At 42.8% G+C, this 18,803-nt stretch overlaps 1 protein-coding gene across 1 annotated transcript in view; it reads left to right on the top strand.

Annotated features, from left to right (window-relative positions):
• Positions 1 to 18,066: 18,066 nt before the first annotated feature.
• COL19A1 (collagen type XIX alpha 1 chain) overlaps positions 18,067 to 18,803 on the top strand; it is a 437,433-nt gene continuing 436,696 nt past the window's right edge. The window contains exon 1 of the mRNA XM_061427130.1: positions 18,067 to 18,245. Coding sequence (XP_061283114.1) covers positions 18,155 to 18,245 — 91 coding nt within the window. The 5' untranslated portion in view covers positions 18,067 to 18,154. The remainder of the gene's footprint in view (positions 18,246 to 18,803) is intronic.

Genomic DNA, 18,803 nt, shown 5'->3' on the forward strand with positions numbered 1-18,803 from the left:
ATTATTTTCTCTATGAGGACATTTTCTGAAACAATGATAAAAATAGCATTGAAAAAATTTTAAATGCCCTATATTTTGCTGTTTACTAAAAATTTTGAACTAATCCGACTACTTTCTTTTCACCCTTATTTGTATGATATGAATATCATATATAGTACTGGCTTTAAAAGGAATAGAAAGTACAGACTCTCGGTGACAAGTTAGAGTTGGTAATTACAGCTGACAGTGACGTCTGTCCCTCCTCTACGGACGCATTGAAGAATTCCATGGGGTCGGTAGAGGAGTCATGTATGGCTGGGGCACTCCATTCAATAGAAAATGAACACGCTTATGGTGTGGTAACTAAGAAGTTAGCTGGGGCAATACTGAAATTCTTCTTAGAAAATGGAAACCATAAAAGGGGAGAAAAGCGAAAGAAATTACAAAAGGGAAAAAGCAAAGCAACATGGCTGGGAGTATAGAAGTACACAGAAACGAAGAAAAGGAAAAAGAAATAGCCATGAGAAAACAGAAGTGATTGATAAGCAAGGCTTAGAAAACACATAATCTTTACATTTATTATGGGGCAATCATCAAAATGTAGTTCAGTGTTAAATTGTTTAATTTACGTAGGTGGGGAATTAAAAATATGGAGCTTTAAAAAATGCATTTCAAATGAATTTAGCTCTCTTAAGGCATAAAAATACTGGTTTAAACGTGTCTCCCATGGGCCATAAATGTTGAAAACAGTTTGTTTTTGAAATCTTTAAAAAAGTTTTTGTCACACATGCATACAGCTAAACTGGGGGTTAGAAATCCCGCAAGCTGTTTGCAGGAATTCAAAGTGCTGTCAGATTCTCCTATTAGTTTCAGACGTTCCTTCGCCAGCGGTAGCTTCAGAACCAAATGGGAAAACTCATAGTTTATAACTGTATTGGGGTTAGATAAATAAAAGGTGCCTGGTTAAGGGATCTTTTGACTTGAAGCCACTTTAAAATTCAGTGAAAAGAATTGGATAAAAGACCTAAACCTAGGGATATAATAGTGTGTGATCACAAAATACAGCCCAGAGTCAAACACTTGCCTGAAAAAAAAAAAAAACCTAGGAGGATTTATTGACCTGGGGATGCTGGCATATCTAGGGACAAAGAAAGCAACAGATAATCATTTTTAATTGTATTTATTTTTCACTTTTTTCAAAACTCTTACTTAGTTCAATACTTTGAGTAGGAAAATGAGAAATTTGAGATAGAAGCAAAAATGTAAGTTTGTCTGGCTAGTTTTAAAACCTCTTAAAGGTTATGAAATTATTAAAATATTTATGAAAATAATGCTAACATGAAGATGATTTACTTGTATTAAAGAACAACTTAGAGGCAAATTTTCAAGCTTCCTGTTAAGTAGACTTAAAGCCTTATTTAAAAAATAGTACTAATTAAATGTAAATGTAAAGTTAATAGTCTATGGGAGAAATAAAACCTGGATGCTTTTATTTCAATTAAAAAGTAAAGTACAATTGCTTTGGGAGAAAAAAATAGTCAAAGAGGGGTAATACTATTTAAAAACTTAAGAGACAGGTCACCACAAGTCCAAGGCAGGTCTGGGACTCCTGCGTTTTCGGGTGGCCATCTGAGTAGTGACTCATGCAGCAGCCTCCCTCCTTGGCCTCTTTCCACAGTGAACCAGAAGCCAGTGATGAAAATCACAGGAAAGCAAAACATCAGGAGCTGTCAAGTTCTGACATAGGAACATGGTTTGCATCATTAGGGATGCCAGACTAAAACTTGCAGCAGGGGTTTTGGTCAGGATGAGAGACAGGTTTAAAAACTACTAGCTGACTCTTCATAGTTGCACTTCAATGAAATGGAAAGGAGCTATCTTCTAAAATTTTTTTTAACATTTAATTTTTTTTTCCCCAGCCTGATTTAATTTCCTCACCTGTGGACCCAGACATTTACAAAACCTATTGCTATGGTTTTAAAATAACTTTTAACTTTAATGATTTTCACCATTATGGATCAATACTACAATTTATTCTATTTTGTCAACTGCGGCAATACTGAACATTAAACCAATTTATCTGTTTTCTAATGCCTGACTTTTCTGAATTCGATAGTGGTTTAACTTTTCTTTCAAATACACATATATGTACATACAATACATATGTATACCTACTATATATATATATATATATTCTCTCTCTCTATATATATATATACACACACTCTACATACATGCCCCTACACTGAATATGCTAAAAAGTGTCACCTTCACATGTTATAAGGGGCCCCAAAGAGTTCAGGATTTGTAGCGCCGATCTATAGAAAGATACAATATTTAAAATCACAAAATACTTCTGTGGAGTCTGAGACAAAACCACACAACTCTGTACATCCAAGCATGATTGGAACAGCCTCTCTTGATTAACTTTATCTAAACTGATATAACAGCACAAAATGAAACAGAAATGATGTCCCTTTACAGTCCATCTGTTAAAAAGCCAGTTATCTACCTTCGAATGTCCGCCGAATACCATACTTGGATGACACTTCACAAAGTGAGAAACTCGAAGCCTTTGCAACCAGCCTTCTCTATGTGATGGGAAACAGCGGATAAAGCGGAAACCTGCAAGGCTCTGGGGCGACGTAGCTGTAATTAAGGAAAACCCGGGCCCGAGTTGGCGGAGTCCCGTCTTGCGGAGTCCTCGTCCTCGACGAGTGGGAGGGTCACCCGGGGAGAGACTAATAAGGGCAGCGACGCGCGCCCCGGCCCCACTCGCAGGGCGCTCCGTGCCGCGGTGCTCAGCCTCGCGCTCGCCCGCCCACCGGCCGGCGAGCCCCGCACGCGGCCAAGGTAAGTGCGCGGCGCCGCGACCCCGCGCCCCCCCGCTCCCCGCGCGCACGCTCCCTCGCGGTTCTGCGTCTCCGCCGCACCCGTTTCCCCAGAAAATCTGAAAGCCGGGCTCCGCTCGTCGGTGGGTCAGGGTGCCTACGGAACGCACACCTGCCATTTCGCATTCCCGTAGGTAGCTGTAGCCCGGGAGGCCGCCCTGTGGGCACGACTGGGCCGCCTGAGCGAGCTGCGTAGATGCTGGTGGGTCGTGTTCGTGTGTGCCCACCCTGCAGGCTGCGGGCTTTATACTTTAGTTCTAGGTGCTTCTGCCGGATCTGTTTGTCTGTGGAGCAGAACTGAGAGCCCTGCTGATGCGGTCAAGACACCGAATACAGAAGGGGGAAAAAAAAAAAAATCTCCAGGGAGAAACGCAGAAAACAAATCCACTCAAAAGAAACCCGTGCCGTTAGAGCTTTTTTTGTTTGTTTGTTTGATCTCTGTCTAGAGACGTCCCCCGCCTAGAAAGCGAGGAGACAGTGAAGGGGCGTACACTGTGGGGCGCGGGGCTGCGGCGCCGGCTCCCCGCGCGGTTACCGGTTCTGCCCTGCGGCTGCTTCTCCGAGCGCGGCTCTCAAGGCTGCGGCGCGGCCGGGGGGAGTGGAGGGGGGGCGGTCCCGGGGCTGGGCTCCCCGGGCCCGCTCGTCCCGGAGCGCTGGCCCGGCGCCCCGATGGTCGCGCAGCCCGCGGCTCCGGCCGGCCGCCCGCGCGCTGCGGAGTCGGAGAGAAGTTTGTTGGCTCGGAACCCAGCCGGCCGCGGCCGCGAGCAGCCCAGCTCATCCGGAGCGCTCGGCTTGGAAGCGAAAGCTGCCCCGAGAGGGTTACGGCGAAGGCGACTCAGTGGGCCGACCGGCGCGGGGACGGGCCGGGATGCGGCAGCCCAGGAGGCACCGAGACGCGGGAGGATGCGAGGAGCCGGGTTCCGGAACCCAGCCGCAGGGGACGCGGGCTGCGGGAGACCCCGTATCCTGCAGATGCCTGGAGTGTTAAGGGCGCCATCCCGGGATTGCACCGGCGAGTCCTCTGGGACTGCGAACTGGAGCTTAAAGGAATACATTGCGGTGCCTCCATTCCCGCTCACACCCCCCCGCCTTCCCCCGCCACCCCCATCCCAAGACTACCTGATTCCCTCTTTGGCCTGAAGGAGAAGGCTGCGGAGCAACCAGATGTGAGGATGGTTCGTACGCGGAAAAGGATTTTAAATCTGCCCAATAATAGAGATAGACCCTCTTCATCAGCCCCCTTCCCACCCATCCTTACAAACGCACACACACACACACACACACACACAGGGACCGACCAAAGTTGCTTCTTCTGCCCAAAACGAGCGCCGCTGTTGTTCTTTAAGGGATTTAAATAACCTCTTAACTAAGTGAGTCTTTCAGCATCTCCTTCTGGTCCATAGAGAGACAACGGGACCCTCCCGAAGTAGAGATCTTTGATACGAGCATCCAGAGCTGGAAGGGAGATGTTTAGGTCCTCAGATGCTGTGAAACACCCCTAAAAGTCCCTTCCTCAGGAATATCTCTCTTTGAGTGGGAAAGAAGACAGTGATCCTCAGGGGTGGAAAGTTCATTCTCTCCCTGGGGAGATAGAAAATGGAGAAAGTTAACAGGTAGGTGCTTCTGTGAGAAGTGGCCAGGAATGTAAGTGGGGTTTCCTGAGAAAGGAGGGAGAAGGTGGACCATGGAGCAGGGGAGAGAGCCTGAACCTGGTAAGAAAAGGTCAGAGAAAGAGCAAAAAGGTAACAGAAAACCCAATGTGATTACTCTCACAGTTGGGACATTATCTCTGTGCCTGAATCATCATCATGGAAGGAAACCACCTAAGACAGATGGAAGCCCCTGCTAGTCTCTAGAAATGAAAAATTCCCATCTACTTTCAGGTCCTTCAGTTTAATTTTTTCCTGCTGCAATTTTAGTTCATTTATTTCCCCAGCAGACAGAAAGGCCTGAGGGGTACACAGAATGGACGTCTTAAAGGCAGGAGAAGATAAAGAGATAGAAACCATGGTTGTATGGCCAGTAGGGATCATAAGTACAAATTCAAGTGAAGAATGAAAAATTAGCAGGAGTAGAAACTAAATAGAGCTAGCAAGATGCTCATATAGAACCTGAAGAGGATGCTGGAAAAAAATATTTGGGGTGGGCCACCTTGAGGAGTATATGTTAAAGCAGCAGAGAATATGGAGGCTTAGCAGAATAGAGCAGAGGACATTCCAGTCAGAAGGAAAGGCATGCATGGAGGCTTAGAGGTGGGGGCCAGCCGTCATCTGCCTGGTAAGATGGAGAGTCCAAGCTGGAGCGAAACCTGAGATGAGGACAGCAGAGAGCCCCTGCCCAGGAGAGACTAAAGGGAGGCCGGAGAGGCCAGAGGCACACAGGGTGTGGCTCTGCAGGCCGTGAGTGAGACAACCAGGTGAGGAAGCCGCACACTGCATTTGGAAATGGTACAAAGACGGCAGATGCAACGGTGATACTGAAAAAAAGAACAGAGCGGAACCCCAGGCCTGTCTTATCCTCGCAGGCCTCGGGGCCCAGGCTCCTCTGATCTCTCTCTGGGAGAAATCAAAGATGATCTTGAGAGGCGAGAGTAGTTGATCAGAATGTTGGTAGAGGCTCCCAAATGGAAACATCAAGAAAAGTTGATGGATTAGGCAAAGTTGTGCTCAGCTGCTAGTCATGTCTGACTCTTTGCGACCTATGGATTGTAGTCCCCCAGGCTCTCGTTTCTGTGGAACTCTCCAGACAAGAATACTGGAGTGGGTTCCGGTTTCCTACTCCAGGGGATCTTCCTCAATCAGGGATCCAACCTGCATTTCTGGCATCTCCTGCATTGACAGGTGGATTCTTCACCACTGTACCACCTGGAAAGTCCCCCCCAAACATTAATATATTTATTTAAAATTTGAAGTGGCATTGAGTCACTGATATATAAATACCTGTTTCAGGCAGAGCTAGAGAATTAAAATCTGACAAAATCTAGATTGGTCATGACAGTCAAATTGAGAATAGTATCTAGAAAGTTGATGGCAACAACTGTCGTTCAGAGAAGTGAGTTAATAAAAGAAACAGTTATTGAGGGTGGAGAGAGTTGCTTAAACCTGCTGAAGGCTAACCTAGGCCTGGAGATCCCCTGGAAAGTTGGCACTAGTTTTGAAGTGACAGGAGAAATCACAGAACTTTGAAAAAATGTGATAGAGTTGATCAGCTTTAAGAAATATAAACATTAGGAACCAGGGGCTATGTTTTCAGTAAAGGAAGACAAGTTTAAAGTATTTTTTTTTGTTTCACTGAAATTGTAAAATATCACTGGTTAATAACTGAAATTATGTTCACTGAGCCTTCTTTTTAGTAGTTTTTTCTTTACTTCTCTGTAACTCTTCACTTTATCCATATATTGCTGTAATTGTTAAATCTCTATATGGATATATTTATTACTTGGTTTCAACCTTTCATTTGTTTAGTTTTAGCCCACATGTATTGCCTTAGACTATATTCATCCTACAAACTGATCAAATAAGGATCCATAAAATGCCAAGTTGAAACAAAATGCAGATATCAGATGCAGTCTACTTTCTTCAAGGTATTCAGTACAGAGAGGAGATAGAATGTCCACAAGTTACCACAAAGGAGTGTAGCCCAAGCTGAATCAGGGCTGGGTCCTGAGTTCTGGTTGATTGCAAGGTGATGAGCTCCAGGATGGGACTTGCAGACTTCAGAGAGGACGTAGAGTGTGAAATACATGTGGAAGGCAGAGTAGATGGAGAAAAACTTGGAAGAACATTCCAGCATGTTCAGAAGCCTGGAACGTTTTGGGAACTGGGAATAGTTTGATGGAATAGAGTGCGTTGGAAGGAAGCAGCAGGACATGAGCCTGGTCGGATGAGCTGAGGCCCAGCTGTAACACAGCCCTGGGCGCCTGCCTCCCTGAGAAGTAGGCGTGGAAAGGACTAGGAGACTTTCAGATGGCAGAGCACAAAAGCCAGGTCTTTGCTTTAGAAATAGAAGTCTTGAGCAGTAGGGTGATGGGGCTCCAGGGAAAAGGCCTGGAAGAGAAGAGATTACTGAAGCCTATCATACTTTTCCAGAATCAAAATGGTGAGGATGTGAACTAAAGCAGCTGTTGGGAGGATGGGGAAGTTTGGTATGCATTCAAAAAATGTCTTGAAAGTAGACTTTATAGACTTTGATAGAGATCTGATACAAGGGATGAAGAATTAATTCAAGATGATTTTGAAATTTCTTACTTGAATTCCTAGGTTAAAGATGATGCTTGTAATTAAAAATGTCAAGAGGTTTCCCTCAAATGTAAGAAGGGCAGAAATTTTACCAGGGCTGCAAAAGACCTCTGCAAACTCATTTCAACTTCATGACTACACTCTGCAAACTCACTTCAATTTCATGAGTACATTCTGCAAACTCACTTCAATTTCATGACTACAGTCGATGGCAAAATTATGAAATAAGCTAGAATGAGTCCTAAGCTCTTAAGGATTTTTTGTGTGTATGTATGTGTGCTATTGTGAAATTGGAACTTTAACTGTATTGGCATGACTTGTCAGCCAATTTTGTACAGTAGGTTATAGACTCTACTATAGCTTCACTAAAGATAGAGTCTAAAGATTGGTAAAAGAACAAATGTGTAACACCTGTTGCTTTTGCTTATTTACAAGATGTGTCTCTTCATAACAGTATGGCCAGATTTCCTTGGTGGAGTTATGTATAGGCACACTGGAGGATAGTCAGGAAGGTTTGATTTAAAAATCAACCCACTCCCCACTCACATGGCATTTCTTTTTGTAATGAATGCTTTGAAAACAGGGGTTCTCACAGTCATTTCACAAATCCAGCCATGGTTTCTTTTTCTTTTTTTTGGCTGCTCTACAAGTATGGGCAGAAGGCAGAAATTGAACTCAAGCCTCCTGCAGGAAGTTCCCTTAACCAGTGGACTGCCAGGCAAGTCCAAAGCCTGCTTTTTTATGTCAGAATATTGTGTTGCTCATTTAGCAGCCTATGTAAAATGAATTAGTGTTCCCTTTCTATTTTCTCCTCTGTTTTTTTTTGTTTGTTTCTTTTCTTTCACTTGTCTTTGCTGTATTATTTTCTATTTTGGTGTTAGATCTAATGCTTTAAACCTTTAGCAAAAGCCAAATTTCAGAGATGTAAAACAAGCATCGTTAACTGTTAGATGTAAAAGCATCTAAAATTGGAATTGTGGTGCTGTGGAAAACTCTTGAGAGTCCCTTGAGCTGCAAAGAGAACAAATCAATCAATCCTGAAGGAAATCAACCCTGAATATTCACTGGAAGGACTAATGCTGAAGCTCCAATACTTTGGCTGCCATGTGTGAAGGGCTGACTCATTGGAAAAGGCTCTGATGCTGGGAAAGACTAAAGGCAAAAGGAGAAGGGGGCAGCAGAGGATGAGATGGTTAAGATAGCATCACCAACTCAGTGGACATGAGTTTGAGCAAACTCTGGGAGATGGTGAAGGACAGGAGAGCCTGCTGTGCTGCAGTCCATGAGGTCACAAAGAGTCAGACACGTCTCAGGGACTGAAAAATGACAACAACAGTAAAATTTTCATGTTCCATTGTAGGAAGTTTGGCTTTGGTTTCATGTGGAGCGGTCCTTCACCATCTTATCCAGCAAGGTTCCTTCTGTCACTTTGTCTACTTATTCTGTGTTCCTTTGCTTCCTACTGTCTGTTTCTCAAAGAGGACTTAAGAGTTTGTTTACTTGCAATCTCCCTGATCAGAGTGACCCAGGGACTGTTTGGCTCACTGCTGTATCCCCACAGGCACATAGTATAGGGCCTCATCCTGTTGATGGGATGAAGGATTCAGATATCCCAGTGTTCCTCATATCTTCTTTGTGCTCTCTGTACACAAATATGGATTAATAAGGAAGTTAAAAAAAAATCTATGTCCTAGTTCAAATGTTCTTGGTTTCAATAGTTGCTTTCTAGGATTTCAAGACCTGGATTAAGGAAGTTTAAAGGATAGTGGCTTTTTAAAGTTCCCTAAACCCAACCAATCTCTGCAAATATTTCTGGTTGGCAAAGGAGAGTGAGAACAAGGGATGTGGGTGGAGGTCACAGTCCAGCCTTCAGGCAGCCACCATCTCTCTGCTGTTAAGGCAGTGAGAAATCCACTGCAGGCAGGGCTGTCTGGATGATGTGCGAGGGCTCCTGGTCTCCAAGAGTGTTGTCTGCCCAAGACGCCCTGTGCTAAGCACATGTACAGTGGTGACGTTGGTACTCTGCAGTGCTGGGAAGAAACTGAAGGGTCTGGCTAGAATCTTGATGGAGATGAGCTAAAATCTGAGAAGGAAGCATATAGGGATGTGATAGGTCTGCCTCATATCCTGATAGTAATCATCATGGTATATCAGCAGAGGGTTTCCAGTTAAGCAAACCTAGGCTTGGACTCAGGGAGCCTCACTATGACATTTAAAGTTTCATGTCTGTGCCAGGCAAGAAAATTCCTTCTCTGGACCCTACATTTTAGAAGGCTCTGACATGGCCTTGCTCTGTCTGTGCACCTGCTCTCAGGGGAAAGAGTCCACAGAGATCAGGGACCCCGCCCTTACCCAAAGCCAGAGCTTTTAGACCAGGCTCTAGGTGCCTAAGATCCTGGCATCCCCTGACCAACTGGCCTTCAGTCCTCTTGCAGAATCTTGCAACCTCCTCCTCGGGTTCCCCTTCCCAGAGACAGACTAAGCACTGGTATGAACACTTGTAGGCCAGAGGGGCAGTCAAGGAGAGGCGTCTGCAGGCGCCGTAGACAAAGCTCAGCTTTCTGGCGAGTTCTCACACGTGTGAGTGAAGCCCCTCGTGGTGCAGATGGAGCCAGGTTGTCATTAGTCACTAACTCTTTGTGACCCCATGGACTGCAGCACGCCCGGCTTTCCTCCTTCACTCTCTCCCAGAGCTTGCTCAAACTCATGTCCAATGAGTCAGTGATGCCATTGAACCATCTCATCCTCTGTCGTCCCCTTCTCCTCCTGCCCTTAATCTTTCCCAGCATTAGGGTCTCTTCCAGTGAGTCAGCTCTTCTCATCAGGTGGCCAAAGTATTGGAGCTTTAACTTCAGCACCAGTCCTTGCAATGAATATTCAGTATTGATTTCCTGTAGGATGGACTGGTTTGATCTCCTTGCAGTTCAAGGGGCTCTCAAGAGTCTTCTCCAGTACCAGAGCCCAGCTTTTCTTATAGACCAACCCTCAACATCCGTACACGACTACTGGAAAAACCATAGCTTTGACCATACAGACCTTTGTCGGCAAAGTGATGTCTCTCTTTTTTAATACACTGTGTAGTTTTCTCGTAGCTTTACTTCCAAGGAGCAAGCGTCTTTTACTTTCGTGGCTGCAGTCACCGTCTGCAGTGATTTTGGAGCCCAAGACAAGGAAATCTGACCCTGTTTCCTCATTTTCCCCATCTATTTGCCATGAAGTGAATGGCGTGGAGGCAGGAACAGGGAACAATGTAGCGGGAGCTTTGGTCCAGGCCAGAGGCCAGCGCATCCTTGCAGCATGCTTTGTTCAGTTCTAAACGTGGCCTTGACTTTTAGTCTTCATGAAATATGTGCTAAGAGGAAAGGAGGAAACACACATTTCTTATCAGTTTTATTAGCTTTAGTTTTGACTTTTAAACATTTAGACATATGGAATATAGATTTCTTGCCTTACACCTGCTAATGTTAAGAGCCAGCATGCCTGGCTCTCAACTAATTATGAGTATTAAATAAAATAACATATACAAAAGAAATTCTAAAAAAAAAAAAAAAAGAAATTCTGCTTCAGAAAACAAGACCATGTATCTGACCAGTAATCTCCATATCTTTCTTAAAATGCATCAAAAGCCATCTTTGTACAAGTTTGAAAAAAAGTGATTTGGGGAAATCACTCGATCACTAAAACATTATATTGAAAATTAAAGTTTAAATCTTACCTGGGAAGAGTAACACATTCAACTATGATAACATTGGCCTAAATGCATTTGTGAAACTGTCTTGATAGTCAGCAGGCTGGGGTCTGAGGGGACAGCAGAGAAAATAGGCAAGTTTCAATGAGGAAGGCGACCTTTGGATGGCGGCACAGCCCAGAATTGAGAGATCCAGGAAAGGCCCCACAGGTGGGTGGAGGACAGCAAAGAACAGTCTGAGGAGTGGGGAGGAACTGGGGGAGAGGGCCAGGAAAACCTCAGAGGGGGCTGTGCCCTTGAGAACTGTATTGGAGTCGACCTTGGAATTGCCTGCAGCAAAGGGTTAGGATCTAGGAAAGGTGTGTGTGTGTGTCTAAGTGTACAAGGATTCATTTTGAGACCTTGATAAAAAGTTTCTTCAAATCTTCCTGGCTGAGTGGAGTACATCTCTAATCAAGACTGGAATAACAGAAACCCCCAACAGCAAACACATTAAAAGCATACAAAAAGGAATGATGCACAGTATAATAACCCTTGAAATAGCGTAAGATTCTGAAATGCCTTAATAATTATAAAATATTCAGTTATTGTTAATAGAGATTAAAATGTTAAGTGTAATTCACTGTGTCTCAAGATTTGCAAGTTGGCAGTTTCCAGTACTTTTGAACTCAAGGAATATCTATTGAGGCTCTGCTTTTCCAGGTACTATGCTCGGCACCAAGATATAGTGATGGACAAGACACTTAGTCCCTGCCCTGAAGGAGTTTAGAGTAGAGTGAGGGCAATAAACTTGGGTACAGACAGAAGAGTCTGAGCTCGAGAATAGCAGGGCCAGAGCATCTATTGGTCAGGAAAGGGCTCTTCCGCATAGTAATATTTAAACTGAAAGATGCAGGATGAACAGGACCCAACACATTCCTGCATGAGGAAATAGCACGAGCAAAGGCCCTGAAGTTAGAAAAAGTCAAGGAATTTGAGGTACAGGACATCAGCTGGAGAGGTGGTTAATCAGGGCTTCCTTCTAGGCCATAGGAAGGCTTCTGGATTACATTCCAAGTTTGACCACTATTATTTACTTGCTAAGCCATGTCTGACTCTTTTGAGACCCCCTGAGCTGTCCATGGAATTCTCCAGGCAAGAATACTAGAGTGGGTTGCCATTTCCTTCTCCAGGGGATCTTCCCCATCCGTGGATCAAGCCCACAGCTCCTGCTACATCTCCTGCATTGCAAGTGGATTCTTCACTCCCGAGCCACCAGGGAAGCCCTCCAAATTTGATGGGAAACCATGAAAGAGCTTGAGATGGGCAGTGACGTGATCTGACTTTGATGTTGAGGAATGCTCTCCAGCGCTGTGTAGAGAGCAAACCTGGTCAGGAGCCTGTAGTGGAGGGGAATAGTGAGGAGGCTGGGGAGGAGTCTTCATCAGGGCAATCTGAGCCAGGCAAGCGGCAGAGGCGCAGACAGCAGTGTGTGGCTCTCAGAGGTGTTTGGAGTAGCACTGATGCCCCTTGTTGGATGGGGGTGCGTGAGACGGCAGTAGGGAAGGCAGAAGAATGCTTAGGATTCTCATTGGAGCGTCTTGATGAGGGTGAATTATGGAGGCGAGGAAGAGCATAGTCAAGAAGCAAGCATTTAGTTTCGTGTTAGATATATATAGATGCTTGTGTGATGTCTGAGAGAGACTACTGAGTGGGTGGCTGGATGCACAATCCAAAGTTCAGAGAAGAAGGCTAGACTGGAGCCGTGAATTTTAGATTCATTATCTGACAGATACTGCTTAAAGCAGAGAGAATCAGTAAGATGACCTAAGGAAACATTATAAAGAGAGAGGAGAGCAAGATACCACCATTCAGATACCCTCAGACTCCCACAGATACCATCATTAAGAAATCAGGTAGAAAAAAAAATCTGAGAAGGGGATTTAGATGGAATACCAGCAAAGGCGAGGGAGGGAGGCTGATGAGAAGGGAGGGTTTCAAGGAGGGAGGGGTCAGCTGGTGGAGTTAAGACACCGGGAGAAAAGGATTCTTCTTTCAAGTTTTTGGTGAACTTGGCCAGAAACATTTCAATAGAGTGGTGGAACGGCAATTCTTTAGTAACTACAACATTTAGCCAACTAAATATAACGTCTATTCTTCAAACATTTTGAATAAGTGAGATTGAAATTAAGTACTGTTATCCTCCAAGTGACTCGAATATTTTGGGAAACCCCAAGATTGAACTCATATGCTTACGCCTATAGCTCTCTGCTTCTTTGTTCCTGAAACAGGGACCAAAGCTTCAATGAACATAGATTTTTAGGATGCTTTGGCACTTCTCCATTCTTCAGTTATTGCTGTCAATCTCAGGCTGAATAGATAAATATAATCATAAATTTTCACTTGTTACTTATGCATATGTGGAGTAAAACAATTATAATAGCAGAAACTTTGTTGAACACTTACTGTGTTCAGTGCCCTGTGATATGCTTTCTCCATGTATTAAGTGATATAGTTGTAGAATTATTCTCAGTTTTCAGATGGATAAATGAAGTCTTGATGAAATTACATAGTGTCCATAACCAGGCAGAGCCTAGGCATGAAGTTTTAAACACTGTACTACACTGCTAACTTATCAACTCATAAAAATCACTTTGGTTAAAAATGCAAACAATCAAGCATATCTCTGAAGTTGAGATCAATATTTGTGAGCTCATTTATTTGAAATAAAACTGTTTTAACAGCTACCAACTGACTTGAAATAATAGCTGGGATAAGTTTGTAAAGTCATATGAGGATTATGACTGTAGATGGATGAAAGAGTTCAAAAGAAATAAGCATAAAACCAGCTGTTTGATTTTTAGAACCACACATGTGGTTTTCATATTGAAATTACTGCTTCTAGCTATTCATGCAGAAATATCTAAATCTTGAATTAATTTTAAAATGCTAATCTAGGTATTTGGCACAGGCAGAATATCAAAGATGGTGGCTTTAGTTTTTTTTTTTTTTCCTAGAGAGTGTCTATTGACAACATCTAGCCTTTAGTGTCATGCATTCTTTTCTATTTGACTTGAATAAACTTTGAATTTGGAGAAGGCAGTGGCACCCCACTCCAGTACTCTTGCCTGGAAAACCCACGGATGGAGGAGCCTGGTAGGCTGCAGTCCATGGGGTCAAAAGAGTCGGACACGCCTGAGCGACTTCACTTTCACTTTTCACTTTCCTGCATTGGAGAAGGAAATGGCAACCCACTCCAGTGTTCTTGCCTGGACGGCGGAGCCTGGTGGGCTGCCGTCTATGGGGTCACACAGAGTCGGACACGACTAAAGTGACTTAGCAGCAGCAGCAGCAAACTTTGAATTATGGCAAAAATGGTATAATATGATTTGTATACTTAAAACTCTTACGATAGCTATTCTAATAATACTGCAATTAAATATACTGAGAGGACCATTATATTTTTACTTGCAGTCTGTTTCCATGTTTTTGTTGTTGTTCAGTCACTCTGTCGAGTCTGACTCTTTGAGACCCCTTGGACTAAAGCATGCCAGGATTCCCTGTCCTTCACTATCTCCCAGAGTTTGCTTAAACCCAAGTCCATTGAGTCGGTGATGCCATCCAACCATCTCATCCTCTGTCGTCCCCTTCTCCTGCCTTCAATCTTTCCCAGCATCAGGATCTTTTCCAATGAGTTGGCTCTTCCATCAAGTGGCCAAAGCAGGAGCTTCAGCTTCAGCATCAGTCCTTCCAATGATATTCAGGGTTGATTTCCTTTAGGACTGACTGGTTTGATCTCCTTGCTGTCAAGAGTCTTCTCTAGCACCACAGTTTGAAGGCATCAGTTCTTCGGCGCTCAGCCTTTTTTATTGTCCAGCTCTCACATACCTACATGACTACTAGAAAAACCATAGCTTTGCTTATATGGACCTTTGTAAGCAAAGTAAGAAGAAGGCAATGGCAACCCACTCCAGTGTTCTTGCCTGGAGAATCCAATGGACAGAGGAGCCTGGTGGGCTACAGTCTATGGGGTTTCGAGAGTCAGACACAACTGGGTGACTAGACAATGATGACAAAGCAAAGTGATGTCTCTGCTTTTTAATACGCTGTCTAGGTTTGTCATTGCTTTTCTTCCAGGGAGCAAGTGTATTTTAATTTCATGGCTGCAGTCACCGTCTGCAGTGATTTTGGAGCACAAGAAAATAACATCTGTCACTGTTTCCATTGTTTCCCCTATGCATGAAGGGATGGGATGGGATGCTATGATCTTCATTTTTTGAATGATGAGTTTTAAGTCAGCTTTTTCACTCTCCTCTTTCACTTTCATCAAGAGGCTCTTTATTTCCTCTTCGCTTTCTGCCATGAGAGTGGTGTCATCTGCACATCTGAGGTTATTGATATTTCTCTCTGCAATCTTGATTGCAGCCCGGCATTTCACATGGTGTGCTCTGCATAGAAGTTAAAGAAGAGTGATAATAAGAGGCCCTGATGTATCCCTTTCCCAATTTTGAGCCAGTCTGTTGTTCCATGTCCGGTTCATGTTTCCATGTTAGTTACTTCAATATAAAAAAATAGCTTAAGTAACGTTTATGTTTTTCATTACAGGGATTTGTTTTATTAAAATTTTTATTGTGGTATGTACAAAGTAGTAACCTACATCAGAAAGACAAACAATTTTGAGAGGTAACAACTAAAGTTAAAAATGATGCCAAGTCAGGCTCAGATGAGATAGGCATTACATATATCCTTTGTTTTTCTTTAAATAGAAGGAAAGATTACTATTCAGAAGAGAAAAAAAATTGTGAAAAATATAATTCTACTTTTAAAATATAAATCATATGACCAAAAGGACAGGCCGAGTGAAAATCACTCAGTTATGTCCAACTCTTTGCAACCCCATCGACTGTAGAGTCCGTGGAATTCTCCAGGCCGGAATACTGGAGTGAGTGGCCTTTCCCTTCTCCGGGGGATCTTCCCATCCCAGGGATTGAACCCAGGTCTCCTGCATTGCAGGCAGATTCTTTTCCAGTTGAGCCACAAAGGAAGCCCTAAAGGACAGGCAAGAAAAGAAAAAGAAAAAAAAAAAACAAAACAGATAAATTAAACTACATGAAAAAAAAACCAAAACAACCTTCTCTGTAGCAAAGGACGCAATTAACAGAGTGAAAAGATAATCTACAACATGGAAGAAAATGTTTGAAAATCATTATGACTGATAAGGGGGCTTCTCTGGTGGCAATGCAGGAAATGTGAGTTCAATCCCTCTGTCAGGAAGATCCCCTAGAAAAGGGCATAGCAACCCACTCCAGTATTCTTGCTGGGAAAATCCCATGAGCTGAGGAGCCTGGCTGGCTACAGTCTATGGGGTCACAAAGAGTCGAACATGACTGAAGTGACTGAGCAAACACGCATGTCTGATAAGGGATTAATTTCCAAAATATACAAAGAATTTCTACAATGCAACAAAAACAAAAAAACAAGAAAAACATTAAAAAATGGGCAAAGGGTTTAGGTAGACATTTATCTAAAGAAGATATACAAATATCAGGTAAAAGATGTTCAAATCACTAATCCTTAGGAAAATGAAAATGAAAACCACAATGAGATACCATTTTACACCCATTAGGATGACTGCTATTTAAAGAAATAAAAAAAGAAAAGAAACAAAGCAAAAAACCGAAACTATTAATGTTAGCAAGGACTGGAGAAATTAGACCATGGTTCCCTGTTGGTGGAAATGTAAAATGTTGCAGCTGCTAAGGAAAACAGTATGGGAGTTCCTCAGAAAATTAGAATTATCATATGACCCTTTCTGAGTATGTACCCAAATCGAAAGCAGGGACCTGAACAGATTTTTGCACATTCATGTTCATTGCGGGATTATTCACAATAGCTAAAAGATGGGAGCACCCAGTGTCTCTCAGTGGAGGAATGGATAAACAAACTGTGGTATGTACATAGAGTGGAATGTTATTCAGCCTTAAAAAGGAAGAAAATACTGACACATGCTATGACATGATTGAAATTTGAGGACATTACTCCAGGTGAAATAAAGTCACAAAAAGATAAGTACAGCATGATTCCCCATATATGTGATTTAGGGCAGTCAGATTAGTAGAGACAGAAAACAGAATGGCGGTTGCCAGGGGCTGGGGGTGGGAGAAATGATGAGCTATTGTTTCATAGATACAGAGTTTCAGTTTTGCAAGATGAAAAGTTATAGATGGTGGCGGTGAATATACAATGTGAAGTACTTAATGGCATTGAACTATACTTTTAAAAATGGTTACAATGGTAAATTTCAATATTTGTGTTTTACTAGGATTAAAGGCTCCACTGTCCTGGAATTCTCCAGGCAAGAATATTGGCATGGGTAGCCGTTTCCTTCTCCAGGAGATCTTCCTGACCGAGGGATCAAACCCAGGTCTCCTGCACTGCAGTCAGATTCTTTATCATCTGAGCTGCCAGGGAAGCTCCCCTGCCACCACCCCCAATAAAGATATATATATATATATACACAAATCATTGTATATGTGGTGTGGTTTTAAAAAGATATCAAAAAAGAGAAATAAGAGGGTGTATGGACATTAATAAATAGGAACTAATCTGAAAATATTTTCAGAGCTTTCTCATGCATAATAAAGTCTACATTAATATATAGTGTCTAATTATAAGAAAAACTATGACAAATGTAGACAGCATATTAAAAAGCAGAGACATTACTTTTCCAACAAAGTTCTATCTAGTCAAAGCTAAGGCCTTTTCAGTATCATGTATGGATGTGAGAGCTGGACCTTAAAGAAGGCTGAGCACCGAAGAATTGATGCTTTTGAACCGTGGTGTCGGAGAAGCCTATTGAGAGTCCCTTGGACTGTAGGGAGATCAAACCAGTCAATCTTAAAGGAAATTAACCCTGAATATTCATTGGAAGGACTGATACTGAAGCTGAAGCTTCAATACTTTGGCCACCTGATGCGAAGGGCTGACTCATTAGAAAAGACCCTGATTCTGGGAAAGATTGAAGGCAGGAGGAGAAGGGGACCACAGAGGATGAGATGGTTGGATGGCATCACTGACTCAATGGACATGAGTTTGAACAAGTTCCAGGAGATGGTGGTGAACAGGGAAGCCTGGCATGCTGCAGTCCATGAGGTCTCAAAGAGTCTGACGTGCCTGAGTGACTGAACAGCAACAGCAAATTATATATAATCAGATATCCAATTACATAATTATATATAATGTGAAAATCTCTTGTGTTCTCCTTGGTGCTGAGGATTTTCTGGGGATGATAATGAAAGGAACTGCGTACACTAGCTCAGTTCAGACATTCTGTTCTGTTGCAGATCTGTGGCCACTGGTTCCCATGGTTCAGAGGCGCCATGAGGCTCGTTGGCTCTTGGAGGCTTTGGCTCTGGGCAGCAGCGTTCCTGCTTCCTGCTTCCGCTTCCGTGATGAGCAGAGACAAGCCAGGTATCCAGGTCACCTTTGTGTCCAGTCTTCAAATGTTATTTGTAGTCTTTATTTTTAAAAAATTATGAAAATAAATCTTACGGTTAAAGAGGACATAGATTAAATCTACAAGTAAAAAATAGATAAGAATATTGTTTTCCCCGTTGACCTTCAAGTCACACATTGAGAATGCCTAAATTTACATTTTTCAATGTATGTATTAGTCTAAATAGCTTTTGTTTATCTCATTGATATTTATAAATATAAGTATGCATTTTGCATCCATGTGTCTATTTCTCCCTTTCACCTTTAAATGATGTTACTTAAATTATTCATATTATAATATGGAAACTCATTCCCAGTTAGTATTAAGGGACGTATCTAATGTTAATTAGGGAAAAGTGAAAACAGACTAAAATAGAAAAAGAAATGTAGCTTAATTATATGTCAGTTTTGTAGTGTCTGAGATGAAGTGAACAGGAAAATAACAGTCTTGAAAGCACTTTTTGACCTAAATAGATAATTGTTGTTATTTAGTGGCTGCGTTGTGTCCGATTCTTTAGCAACCACATGGACTGT

This window comes from Bos javanicus, chromosome 9 (genome assembly GCF_032452875.1).
Source record: "Bos javanicus breed banteng chromosome 9, ARS-OSU_banteng_1.0, whole genome shotgun sequence".
Classification (NCBI taxonomy): Eukaryota; Metazoa; Chordata; class Mammalia; order Artiodactyla; family Bovidae; genus Bos; species Bos javanicus.